At 34.9% G+C, this 14,228-nt stretch overlaps 1 protein-coding gene across 1 annotated transcript; it reads left to right on the plus strand.

Moving 5' to 3' along the window:
• The first annotated feature begins 1,537 nt into the window (after positions 1-1,537).
• LOC126718558 (threonine--tRNA ligase, mitochondrial 1) lies at positions 1,538-13,622 on the plus strand. Its single transcript, XM_050420826.1, has 20 exons — positions 1,538-1,829; positions 1,925-2,162; positions 2,263-2,322; positions 3,818-3,907; positions 4,879-4,953; positions 5,078-5,206; positions 5,286-5,375; positions 6,342-6,430; positions 6,506-6,602; positions 6,680-6,766; positions 7,433-7,517; positions 8,657-8,751; positions 9,077-9,109; positions 9,201-9,287; positions 10,370-10,462; positions 10,698-10,790; positions 10,884-11,105; positions 12,179-12,250; positions 12,512-12,583; positions 13,233-13,622. The coding sequence occupies exons 1-20, from the start codon at positions 1,591-1,593 to the stop codon at positions 13,326-13,328; spliced, it is 2,142 nt and encodes a 713-aa protein (XP_050276783.1). The 5' UTR covers positions 1,538-1,590; the 3' UTR covers positions 13,329-13,622.
• The last annotated feature ends 606 nt before the right edge of the window (positions 13,623-14,228 follow it).

Genomic DNA, 14,228 nt, shown 5'->3' on the forward strand with positions numbered 1-14,228 from the left:
TTCAGGGGAGACGGGTGCACTGGCAGAGGACAGAACTTTCTGGCGCAACATTTGGGACTTGCGTGTTCCTAATAAGATAAAAAATTTCCTGTGGAGAGCATGTCGTGAGGCAGTCCCAACAAAAGCAAACTTGAAGCGACGCCATATTCTGGAAAACGGAAGGTGCGAACGTTGTATGATGGAGGATGAAACCACATTACACGTTCTGTGGTCTTGCAGCAAAAACAAATCTGCCTGGACGTCATCAGAGTGGAATGGCTGCCAGAACATAAACCCGGTAAACTTTAAGGAGCTATTATCGTGGATTTTTAAAAATCATGGTAACCCGGAGCTCTTTGCAATGGTGACGTGGAGCTTATGGAACCAGAGGAATCAGGTTCGGCTCCGTAAGCCTTGCTGCCCATCGGACTTGATTGAAGCACAGGCGAAGGAAAAATTGGAGGAGTTCATGGCTACACTCCCAGACAAACCAGCAACCTTACCTCGACAGAGAACGCACTGGAAACCACCTGGTGCGGGAAGCTTCAAAATAAATTTCGACGGCGCAATCTTCAAGCAGGAAAACAAGAGTGGGATTGGGGTGGTTATTCGTGATCATACAGGGGCTGTTATGGCCTCTCTCGCTCAAACCGTTGCACCTGCCATGCAGCCCATCGAGATTGAGGCAGTAGCTGTGGCTCGGGCGCTGGAGTTTGGGGAAGAAATTGGCATAACAGAGGCTGTACTTGAAGGTGACTCAGAGCTGGTTATGAACTCACTTAAAGGAGGAGGACACTCAATAGCTTCAGTGGAGCCGTTACTGCATGATGCCATGGTTTTCTCTAGCCGTTATGAAAAATTGCTATACTCTCATTGTAGAAGAGATGGTAATAGATTAGCACATAGTCTAGCAAGACATTCTATTAATGTCTCAAGCTATGTAGTTTGGATGGAGGGAGTCCCCGATACACTAGACACAATTGTTCAACAAGATGTAGCCAATTTGGCAAGCTATTTTTAATAAAGTATCAATCTGGTTTCTCAAAAAAAAAAAAAAAAAAATTTACAACTAAAATTACTTTTTTGTCTATCAGTAATAGTCAATAATAACCGGCCATTTAAGATTTGTTGTGAAATCCTAGGTGGTACCAAATACACAACTAAAATTACTATTTTACCCATCAGTAACGATCAATAACAACAAATTAATTAAAATTTGTTATGAAAATATTGTGAAAATAACATTTATATATCATTTCTTAGTCAACAAATGTCAATTTTTTTGTCTTGAATATTAAATTTGGTCTTAATTTAAATGAAAATAGAAGATAAAATGCTATATTCACAAAATTTTCACAATAAATTTTGAGTGACGGATTGTTACGGGTTATTATTGGTGGATAAATAAATAATTTTAGTAGTAAGTTTAAATTAAAATTAATAAAAGCTTAACACCTATGATTTAACAAGAAAATATTGTGAAAATATAATTATAAATTATATATTTTTTTGGGTAATAAAATATTAAGACGAATTTACCGTAAAGCCCATAGAACACAAAAACCTCCAATCTCCAAACAACGCAAAGGCAAAACCCAAAAACCTCCCCATATGCTATGCGGCTCTAAACTCAGGGCTGCACTTTCCTCTCATCTCCGCCGCCACTCCTCAGCTTTCTCTCTTCCTCTCCGCCGTTTCTCTTCCACGGTCGCCGCCACCATGGCCTCCAATAATCAACCCAAAGACGAATCCTACCTGAACCAAGTCATCCCCAAGCGCATCCAGCTCTTCCAATCCATCCAAGCCAAACTCCTCACCGAACGCCTCTCTCTCTCCTCCGATCCCATCAAGTACATCTCTCCAAAAAAACCCTAACCCTAACCCTAGAATTTTTCACTCACTCAATTCTGATTTGAAATTTTCTTGTTTTTTTTTTTTTTTGAAGGATTACGTTGCCGGATGGGACTGTGAAGGAAGGGAAGAAGTGGGTGACATCGCCATTGGACGTTGCGAGAGAGATTTCGAAGAGTTTGGCTGCCAACGCTTTGATTTCTGAGGTCAATGGGGTTCTCTGGGACATGTCTAGGCCTTTGGAGTCTGATTGTGAGCTCAAGCTCTTCACTTTTGAATCCGACGAAGGCCGTGACACTTTCTGGCACTCCAGCGCTCACATTCTCGGCCAGGTATGACCTCTGCATTGTCGATTTTTTGCATTTGGGTTTTTTTTTTTTTTTTTTTTTTCTGAAGAGAAAGTTTGAATCTTTGGCTTAATTTTGGATGCAGTCGCTTGAGCAAGAGTATGGGTGCAAGTTGTGTATTGGACCCTGTACTACAAGGGGAGAGGTAAATTTTTGCTATGATTTTTGTGAATCAAAATGTTGTTTTGGAAAGTTTTGGTTATTGTTTGTTTTTTGTAGATGTGGGGAAAAGTGTTGTGGTTTTTTGGTGTTTTAGTTTGAATTGAGTGAATTACTTATACCATGATTGAAGATTTTATTTTTGAGCAATAATATGTGTATGTTTGATAATGTTTAGCTAATGGTTGTTGTGTTTAGTATGCTAATCACCATTATTAATTTTAAGTTTCCTTGGAACCCTCTTGTTGTGGAATCTAACTTGTATTTGGATATTTGCACTTTGCACGGTGATCAAGATTTGATCATCTTTGTTCTCCGGTTCAGCCCGTGATTGGTCTGATTTACAAGTCTCAGCTGGTGGCTTGTTGTTGCTGCAATGGTCATGTTTGATATAATTCCACTTTTCTCTTATGGATTTTTGACTTAATTGTAGTTATTTGGTCATTATGGGTGATAGCAACCAAGCCTTACCTCCCAAATTTTTTAAGTAGGCATGGAACCTTTTTTTTTGCGTAGGTAATAAGACTTTTATTGAAAAAATTGAACATTATGTTCACAAAGGTGAACACTTTGAACAAGAAACAAATACAACAAGTTCTAGAACTAAAGCTAACAGATTGTAAGAATTCAGAAATTGAAATACAATGCGTAAAACCCCAAATATGAGCCCGTTGAAACAAAGAGAAGAGATTTTCAGAGGTCTAAGGGTCTCTCATAGTCTTCAAAGGTGCGGGTTTATGTTCTTGCCAAACTAATCACATTAAACATGCTTGGACCATATTCCATCTGGTTGACAGGTGCTTTCCAAACCAGTTTCTCCCAGCAAAGAGAAGAGCTAACCATCTTCGGCATTGCCCACTGAATCCTGAACACCTCAAAAACTTTAATAGATAGATTAACTAGGGTTAGTCAGACGTATTCCTTCCTGCCAATCTATTCTATCTGAAGTTAGACTTCAATTAATTTCTTAATTGAAACGTCATTTTTTACTATGCTTAGACCATTCTCGATGACATAGAATAAAATCCTTCATTGTTTGATTGGCTCGACTAGACTAGAGTCTCCTATTTGATAGGTATTGGTAGACATTCAGATTGACATGACTACAGGAAAATACTTAAGTATTTGCAATCAAAATATGGCTAACAGAGGTTAATGATTCCTATGTCTATAATGATGTTTTATTAGCATTCTTTTTGTTATTATCATTTAAAAAAAATTAGAAACATATGACTTTAGATGGCTACATGTGACAACTGAATAAGAGTTACAGCATGAGGTACTTATTGAGCGACAAACATGTAATAACTGTTTCTGTACATTTAAAAAAAAAAAACTGTTTGAAGGTATTTTACTGCTCATTTTTGTTTTTATAATCATGTGGAATTGTATATGTTTTGTATATCTTGTTTCTTTGTGTAACTATGTTACAAGTAGTTACAATTTAAGTTTTCTTATGAATTAGTGCAATGCTATGACAGGGTTTCTATTATGATGCATTTTATGGTGATTTGGGCTTGAATGATGATCACTTCAAGAAAATTGAATCAGGGGCAATGAAGGCTGTTACGGTATTTTTGATTCTTTTGTCCAAAATATGATGTATACTCCATTTATATACTTTTTATTTTTGCGTCTGTTAACATTTATGGAACTGTTGCTCCTGCTCTTGATGAACAGAAATACTTTTTTCTATTTTATTCTTGATATATCTACAATATAAGTGAAGAAATTTGTTAAAGGTAAATGGCTAAAAATTATCATATAGTCGAGAGGGAGGCAAAGGATTGACCTTGACTAAGCTTGAGTCCCTCCACTCCAAAACTGTTGGATGCTGCACATGCACAGCCCACACCTTTTAGCCCTATGTTGGAAATGCTTTTGATGCTGATTACTATTATAAATGTAATTTAAATAATGGTGGTGGCATAGTTTTTCATGCCTCCCATTGCTTTTTCACCTGATTCAAGGAGTGTGATGGACATAATAGCTAAATTTATCATACAATGAAATTTCCCAAAGTTGCAATGTGTTGGGTTACTTAAGCATGGACTGAACCTGATGATCTAATCACAGAAACCTTTTAAAGAAGTAGTGGTGCAAAATATTAGAAATTATGAGGTGAAGGCCAACCATCTTAGAAAAAAGTGGTGTTTTGGATACCAAAATCAAAGCCAAAATTTTTTCTGGTAAGCTTTGGTTCTGAACAATTTAAGACTAAGTTGAAATACTAGTCAAAAGATGTTATATTACCAATGCTAATTATTAGAAAAGCAAATTACATTAGAATGCTGAATAGCTTAAAAAAAATCAGGTTTGGTTTTGTTTATGAAATGTCGAAATTAAATGTAAATCAGTCTACTGCACTCCAGGTGGGTTGCCTCTTGGCATGGTCATACTTGTGCCATCTTTGATGAACTGATGAACAGTGGGACTGTCACTGCTCACCAGTCTTGTCACACACATGCTAGTACCTCTCTCTCCTCATTAAGAAGGATGCATATTGATGACAGTAAATCATATGGGCCTTTTAATGTTTCAGGAGAAACAGCCTTTTGAGCGCATTGAAGTATCAAGGGATGAGGCACTTGAAATGTTTTCTGACAATAATTTTAAGGCAAGTGAATCTGTCAATTTTTTCACCATAAACACCCATATTATGATTAGCTAGTTTTCCTATTTGCATTTCATGATTATACAATTCTCACATGGATTGTTTTTTCTTCCATTGATTTAATCAGATTGAAATCATCAAAGATTTGCCTGCAGACAAGACAATAACGGTATATAGATGTGGGCCCTTGGTTGATTTGTGTCGTGGACCACATATACCAAACACATCCTTTGTCAAAGCATTGGCTTGCTTGAAGGTGATATGATTCATTATGTGTTAGTGCTATGCTTGTAGATACATGCATGCAATATTTTTCTAATATACTGGAATTCCAGGCTTCATCAGCTTACTGGAGGGGGAATAAAGACCGTGAGAGTTTACAGAGGGTCTATGGAATTTCTTATCCTGATCAAAAACGCCTGAAGGTGGATTCTTTTAAGGCCTTTTCGTAAATGTGGTTTTTTTTTTCCCATTTGCCTATGATATAAAGCTGCTTTGTCTAGGCTGCTGAGTATATAGTTGTCTTTACATTTTCTTTAATTTTAGAGTGTATGATACATTTGATTGGGTTAAATATCTAAGACATTCTTGTTTCAATTTGAAGGTATTCTAGTAGTGATGTTCAAATTTTGGTTGGCCAACATTTTGTATCCATTGATATTGTCACTTTAGTGTTGAGGCTTTTTGTACACCATTTTGTGTTATAATATTACTATTAAAATTGGTGGGCCCCAAATTTTATCCAAAAAAGCAGATGTACCTTTGCATGTGCCAAGGATTAAAAGTTCCTTTTAGACACCACTGCATTAGTTCATCACATCTTTTACATTGTACTCATGTTTGAAACTTCAATATGATTAGAGACATGATTGATTAGGTAGGAATGTCTTTGTTAAACCATCTTGGATATATGAATAGGTGAGTGTCTTACTGAAACCAACAAAGATTTGCAATTTTGCATTTGTGGGAAATTTGAAGAAACCATTTGTGGAAAACGAACAGAAAATGAAATTCAATTAATCTGAGTGGTTAACTATATTGTCAGTAATTTATGGGGTATATTATTGACCTAGGGACTGAGACCTGATGAAACTAAACAAAATGCGATGCACCTCATTTTGCATAGAATGTGTGAGAGAATAGTGCATTAAATGTGGAAAATTCCATCTTTCATTCAAAAAACAACTATTCCATGTCTAAATTTATTGTACTTTTCTACACTGTGTTACTTATTATAAAAAAAAAAAAAAAATCTAAACTGTCATGGTCAATAACTATAGCTGTGGTAGAGGAATTAATGTATAGAGGGAAGTCCTGTATCAAGATGATGGAAGTGGTGTTTATCTATATCAATATGCAACTTTTTTACTGAACATTAATCTTTTGTGCAGGAATACTTGCATAATCTGGAAGAAGCAAAGAAATATGACCATAGATTGTTGGGTACAAAGCAAGACCTTTTCTTTTGTCACCCACTCAGGTACAGTACCGATTGATATTCTTGGTTTGGTTGTTGTGATCATGATTGCTCATGATAGTCTTTTGTGAATTTCAGCCCAGGAAGTTGGTTCTTCCTACCGCATGGGACACGAATATACAACAAATTGGTGGACTTTATAAAAAGTCAATATAGGGAGAGAGGATACCAAGAGGTTGGTTCATATTGAAGGATTATTTTCATGATAATTGACTATTATAAATGCGTATGTAATTCACTTGATTTTGGCAGGTTGTGTCACCAAATATGTACAATATGCAACTTTGGGAAACATCTGGTCATGCTGCAAATTACAAGGAGAATATGTTTTTAATTGAGGTGAGGTTTGTTTGTTTGTTGTCTGACCAAAACAAATCATCATCTCTCTCCTTATTAGGGATTATCAGGAATAGGGAAGCAAAGACTAGCAGGGCAAAAAGAAAAAAAAAAGATTAATAAGGAAGGAATTCTGTAATTTGCATGTGTTTTTTCCAATGGGTTTAGTGAAAAGAAATTTTGCCCCCCCTTCCCTTTTCCCCACAACACACACACACTATCTGCCCAGTAGTCTGGGCACCTACACTTGTCTTGTTGATTAACATTATGATGACTAAATCTTGTCTCAACTATGTATCATTTTGGAAAGTGGGTATATGTGATAGCCAATGAGCTCTAGCTTAAATGACACCTCCTCCCCTTATAAGAGCAAGGTGGAGGGTGAGATTGTGGTTCATGACCCACCACGTGTATTGTACCGCACAAGAAATGTGGGAATGTGATGACATGGAAGAAAGAAGGACATTGAATGATTTTAAAGTGATTAGGAAAATAGAATATAATGTATTTATTTGAGTATGCAAGTTGCTTTTTTGTAAGAAAGGGGGATTATATTTACAAATTTCTTGTAACTTTTAACATTATTAAATATTGATTGCTAGAGAAAAAATATTATAGTTAACCATATCCCATGCTCTTTGATATGATGATATTGTGTTTCTTGTACAGATAGAAAAACAAGAGTTTGGACTGAAACCAATGAATTGCCCTGGGCACTGTTTAATGTTTCAACATAGAGTTCGTTCATATAGAGGTAAATTCATTTGCACCGATATCAATATCTACTGTAGCATCTTGTGTTTTTCCTCTTGTGGACGCTTCATCTATGAGCAAAGTTACCATCTGTTTCCGGATTTTGTTGAGCTTTGAGATTAAGTTTTAAGTTGCTGATTGATTGAAACAGTCTTAGTCAATGAGATATAAGTTGGTCGTTTACAACTACATAACTAAGTGAACATGGCTGCCGACCACTATAATTTTTAAATGCGATTCAATTTAGTCATGTGGGGTGTTCTTTGCATGCATGATGAGTTGAGTTGTAAAAGGCTAATATTATAACCATCTTGCCTAAAGGTGAGCCTTGAAGCTTTTAGAACTATGAATCAATTATCCTTCTGTTTTCCAATTTTAATAAATTACAATTACTTTTATAAAAAATTCTATTATCCTTCTGTTTAATGTCATGTTACTATGTAAATGGGAAATTATTTTTACATATATAAAAATGTGAAATGGGAAAGTCGTACTTTATTGGTTGGTTGAATATGATTGGCCTTATGAGGATTGGTTGGTAAAAATTGGCCTGTACCATAATTGTGGAATCATATGATTAAACTCAATAAAAGTGATGATATTTGTAGTTCATGCCTTTTCTGTTATAGCTGCTCCCATACATCCTCTTGGTACAGTTTCATATGACAGTAGCTGTAAGGATACGTATTAAAGAAACATAGACACTTATGAATATGTATATACAAGGCAGAAGTAATACAATTTAGTCAATGTATATTATATTATTGTTTTTTTATATATATAGTAAATTACTGATTGTCCCAAATTCTTTAGCTTTTAGGATATGGTGAATATAATTATTTAACCATTATTCTAACGTTGCCCTTCACGTGTAGGCCCATGCTCCCCCTTAATAAGTGGGGTGCAACATGTGTGTTTTAACTTTTTAATGGGAGGTAGTGAGATAGGTTTTGAACTTAGGACCACTTGCTCTAATACCATGATAAATTTAGGATGTTATGAATTTTATCATTTAACCATTATTCTAACAATTACCTTAAAAGTTTGTGATCCTATTTTTTTTCTCTCTTTAAGCCCATCCAACTGTTCGTTACCTTTATCTTGCTTCTTTGGATATTCATGATCCTGATTGTTTTGCAGAACTTCCTCTTCGGCTTGCTGATTTTGGGGTTCTTCACCGAAATGAGGCCAGTGGTGCACTCACTGGATTGACTCGTGTCAGGAGATTTCAGCAGGTACTTAATGTGGTTGTTTATCAACATTGTATTCTTGGATGATAAATATACTAGCCTGGTCCACTCTATATGATTTGGGCCTTTCTGTGCTTTTTTTACCAAAATTTTTTTTCTGACACTTTTTTGTTAATTTAGGGTTTTCGTTCTAATCATGAACCCTTTTATATATGGGCTTGGAAGTGCCCTTGTCCAAGAATTTATCTTTTATTGGACAGTCATCCTAGTTGAACATTTTATATTAGTAATTTGTATCCTTAATCATCATTTGAGGAGACTGGTAAAATCTGCTGTAATGTAACAAATTTTACTTCAATTATTGGTACAGGATGATGCTCATATCTTCTGCCGGGAATCCCAGGTGATTTTTAATTTTAATTGACTTGTGAGAGGGCTGTCAAATCTCTTTTTTCTGCCAATACCTATTATTTTTGACGTTTTCCATTTTACAGATAAAAGATGAAGTGCGGGGTGTCCTAGAATTCATCAAATATGTGTATGGTATATTTGGGTTCACCTTTGACTTGAAGCTATCCACAGTATGTTATTTGCTCCTTGTTCATGCTTCTAGTATAGAACTTTTTTTTTTTTTTTTTTTAATTTTTAATTTTTTACATTGTTTTTAACTTGAGTTTAATATGCTGCAATGATTTCCCCTTGATTAGTGGTTTGTTCTCTTATCAGTGTTGACTTTGTGTAATATCCTTTCTGAAGTTCACAAGACATTTAAGTAAATGTTTCTGTGGCCTTCAAAAACCAACTAGGAGTTTCTCGTTAATGAATCTTTTCTCAATAATGATTGGCTGGTGGATACAATGTTCTTTGATTGAATTTGAATAGTTTATAATTTCAACAATGGTTTACTACCTGTAAGAAAAAGATCTCTATTATCACAAATCTTTTTATAAAGTTGCTAGTCAAGAATTATTGTTCAAAATATAAGCACAGTATTTCTTGCTGGGATATAGCAAATTTCTTCAAAATATGAATGAAACTTTAAATTTCGAAGGGTTTTCTTTTGAGGAGGAACTTTATACATGTACCACCTTTCAATGAATTTGTAATGAACTAGATGCAGATTGTGCATCAAAGGTTTCTTGTTTCTCAATGGAGCAGCACCACTAATATGAAAATCTTTTCTTGTCTGTCTAGCCATAATTTGAATTTTTTGTTGGACGCCTCTTTTTATTTGCTTTTCTGTAAGTTTCTATGCCTGCAGTTCTTTTACTTGATGATTAGAAGTCCTTGATTTTTAACCCAAAGGTTGGGATATGCACGGTTCATCGGGTGTGGATATATGGCTATGTGATGCTTTATCTGTTAGGTGCGAGATATGGTGGCAGTTTATTTTGTTGCATGTACTCTTTCTCCTTTGAAACTCTCTTCCTCTGGGTCTGTGTGGATGTGTATAGTGCAGATGACTTTATTTGTTTGGTGTGGATATATGGCTATGTGATGCTTTATCTGTGAGGTGCGAGATATCTTGGCAGTTTATTTTTGTTGCATGTACTCTTTCTCCTTTGAAACTCTCTTCCTCTGGGTTTGTGCGTAGATGTGTATAGTGGAGATGACTTTATTTATACTATGATTGACAATATCTCTATTGGTATCAATCCTGTAGAGGCCTGAGAAATACTTAGGAGACTTGGCTACATGGGAGAAAGCTGAGACTGCTCTTGGAGAAGCATTGGATGAGTTTGGGAAGCCATGGCAGGTAGTTTTCTACTTACACTATAAATGCACCTAAGCATCTAGCTGCTCTTTTTTGGTGTTTTCAAATATAACATGACTAATTTTCATTCACAAAAACCGTACTATAGAACATCTGATCTGTTACAGATTTGACGTTGGTTATTATCTCTTGATCTTTGTTTTAAGCATACCCTTCATATCCCCCTTTTCTGTTCACTTTAACTCTGAATGCTTATGCTGTGAGTCATGTTGTGCAGAAAAATGAAGGAGACGGTGCATTTTATGGTCCAAAGATAGATATTAGTGTATCTGATGCATTGAATAGGAAATTCCAGTGTGCAACATTACAGGTTTATGGTGTTCACTTTTATTTGTATTGTCTTTCCTGCAGCTATGTTATAATGCAGAATTATCACTAAATAGATGAATGTCTATGTTTGCAGCTTGACTTCCAGCTTCCTGCTCGTTTTGAATTGTATTACTCTGCAGAGGATGAAGCCAAGAGGGAGACACCTGTTATGATACACAGAGCCATTCTAGGGTCTGTTGAGCGTATGTTTGCTATATTGTTGGAGCACTACAAAGGAAAATGGCCTTTCTGGCTTAGTCCACGCCAAGCAATTGTTTGCCCTGTGTCAGAGAAATCTCAGCCATATGCACTAAAGGTAGTTTTTCTGTATTCTTTTCAGTAGTAATTATTTTTTTGGATATTTTGTGTAGTGGTTGAATACCCATGCGAACAAGCTGGGTTGTGCTTAGTGGTGATGAGCTCAGACTCAAGTTATCACATCTGTCCATATTGTCAGTCCTTGTTAGAAAACCCCCTTTTTCTGTTTTTATTTTATTTTATGGAACATCATATAATACGTTGTCTTTTAGTTAAAAAAGTTCAAGTTTCCAAAAGTACCCTCATTAATTTAAATTCTAGTGGAAGAATGGTCTTGACTTTTTTTGAATAAAGTAAATGGTAAGTTAGGAAATCACTTATTGTCTTTTGAAAGAGGACTACATTTTGGAACATCCCAAAATGGAATAGGGGTTCAATAATTTGTGATGGAAGTAGAATTTAGACTGCTATTTTGCACCTTTTAATGGTCCAATCTCATATCAAACTTGAGTTGCTGGAAATCTTATGGTAGAAGGTCCAGTTGAGTTAAGTAGTATGTTGCTTTAGTTTTGTTCATGTGCCCTACAAATGAGCAGTAGGTTGCTGGATTATGATTGAGATCAGACGCAAAAACTGTGAATGGCTGAGATTTAAAGTTGAAAAAAGCAACTTTAAATCTCAGCCATTATAAAAAAAAGTGAAAAAAAGTAAAAATTTAAAGTTAAAAATGAGAATGGTAAAAAAAATTGTGAGGGGGATGGAGGTAATTGCACTGCGATCCAAACCCGCTGGATCATATGGATGTTAAATAATATTGATCTCTGGGCTATTTTGTTTTCCATGTTTGTCAGAGATCTTGAAATGACAGTCTGGGTTAGTTTGTTATGGATTTCCTCAGTTTTTTGGCAGTAGGTTTAATTATTTTTCGGTCTATTATAGTGTGTCCACATTACTAAGGGTAATGGCTTTCAGAAAAAAACTTGCTACTTGGTTATATTAAGTAGCTGTGTTATATTTAATATTTAGAGTTGTAAATTGTTCACTTGCTTGAGTGGGAGATGCACTCATGAGTAAAATATTTGAGGCTCTCTTTTGCTTTTATCTATAATTTCTTTTGTTGTGTTTCTGCAGGTGCAAGATGAGATATTTAAAGCTGGTTATCATGTTGATGTTGATACAACTGATAGAAAGATCCAGAAAAAGGTGCAACTAATCTCCTGTCTTGCTTTGTTTTATTTATTTATTTGGATTCCTATATCCAACAACTGTTTTGCCTGTAAATGGTGTTTGCTTAAAATTTTTACTAGCTTTGTTTTCCCTTCTTAGCTTCCCTATTATGGTTTTGAGTGGGGCCTGCCTTAAAAAAAAAAAACCGCCTATTTTATTTTACTTGTTTGCTTCTCTACAATGAGGGTAAAAGTAAGAGAATGCTATTCATTTACTGATAGTTTTGGTTTCCTGCAGGTACGAGAAGCTCAGTTAGCGCAGTACAACTATATATTGGTTGTTGGTGAGGATGAAGCCAACAATGGAAAGGTTCCTACCCATACACTTATCATGTTATTTTTTGTAATTTACCCTATTGATAGTTGTGATCTGAAAAGATTTTGCCATGAAAATCAGTCTGTGTAACATGTTGGTGCGTGCATATGCTTGGGCTTTTTATATGAATTTTGTGTTAATTCTGGACTAATAAAAGAAGAAGATCAGAAGAAAGTTGTGGGGATTCCATTATGTAAGCTCTTGGTAAATTACCTGTAATTTGAACTAGAGCAGTCCTCTTATGGAATTTCTAATAAAAAAAATTATACTTGCTAAAAAGTGTCAAATCACAAGATTAGAAATCTGCAAATCTGATAAATTATCCATTGCCCATTTTCCTGTGAAGCTATGATACAAATACAATTCAATTGTATTTTGATTCCCATGATTTGCTGTAAACATCATTAGGTCATGAGGCTTTAAATTTTTCAGGGTTTACCAATTTGTAATATAACTAAATTTGACTTTTTTTTTTGGTGTTTTGAGGGGGGGGGGGGGGGGGGGGAGCAGTTTGCCATTGTATATCAAGAAATGGCTTATAGTTTACCACACTGAGCACACCCACTGTGTTTGCTAAATGGTTTATTATCATTAGTCATGCTGGGTTTCAGGTAGCATATTAATCATTGTATCGTTTTTCCAGGTGAGCGTACGAGTGAGAGACAAGGCAGATCACTCAGCAATGAGCATTGAACACCTACTGAAACACTTCGTGGAAGAAGTTGCAGCATTCCATTAGGTTTTTGTTTATCATACTATTATTAACAGTTACATTTATCCTCATTCTTATTGGTACCATGCCCCTGTACTATTATTTATATTTTGTTGCTTAGTATAGATTGTTCCTTTGGGCTTTAGTCTCTCCATTAAACCAAAGGGAAAAAAAAAGAAAAAGAAAAGAGAAGCAAAGGGTATGTAAATCATTTTTGCTGTCTTGCTTCCAGTTTATGCATGTGGCTGCGGCAATGTTTTAAATCTTTTCTTGTGATATTCAGTTTTTCTATTGTAATGGAATATTTTAATAGCAGTTTAATTTTGTTTGTACTTGTATATATAACGAAAACACAACAATCCCTTCGTTATATACATACTATAGGTTCATATAATCTCTTTTCAAAGTCAAATATTGGGTAATCCTAACATCATCCCCCAAAAGGAAAAATCATCATTAAAGGTGTTAGTATCGTACAAAATATTTCTTATTGTAAGGACATATTAGAAGTGTTAATGAATCGTACCGAATATTAGTGTGTATACTATCATATGGTATAATTGGACATATCGTACAATATAGAGACAAGGGGGTTTAAAATGAGGGTTTTTTTTTTTTTTTTTTTTTTTTTTTTTTTTTTTTTTTTTTTTTTTTTTTTGGAGTCTACAAGTTGTTAGGCTTGTTTAATAAGCTAGAATGTCCCTGATTTTATTATTTGAGTCCAACAAATTATTGGGTTACTTAATCGAATTCTTTTCCCCTCTTTTCTCTTTCTTCTACGAAGTTTGGATTATACACTTGATTTTTATATTTACAAATTTCTTTTCTATGCTATGAATAATGTATTAATTGTCAATATAATTATTTTTTATTTTTGTTATTATTGTTGAGTCTAAGAAGCCGGAATAAGAAAATATAGTAAATCTC

This window comes from Quercus robur, chromosome 3, assembly GCF_932294415.1.
Source record: "Quercus robur chromosome 3, dhQueRobu3.1, whole genome shotgun sequence".
Lineage (NCBI taxonomy): Eukaryota > Viridiplantae > Streptophyta > Magnoliopsida > Fagales > Fagaceae > Quercus > Quercus robur.

Coding starts and splice junctions, on each gene's coding strand:
- LOC126718558 (XM_050420826.1), top strand. CDS start 1,591: ATGCTATGCGGCTCTAAACTCAGGGCTGCACTTTCCTCTCATCTCCGC. Junction 2,163..2,262: donor GCGCTCACATTCTCGGCCAG/GTATGACCTCTG, acceptor TTTTGGATGCAG/TCGCTTGAGCAAGAGTATGG. Junction 6,603..6,679: donor GGGAGAGAGGATACCAAGAG/GTTGGTTCATAT, acceptor TGATTTTGGCAG/GTTGTGTCACCAAATATGTA.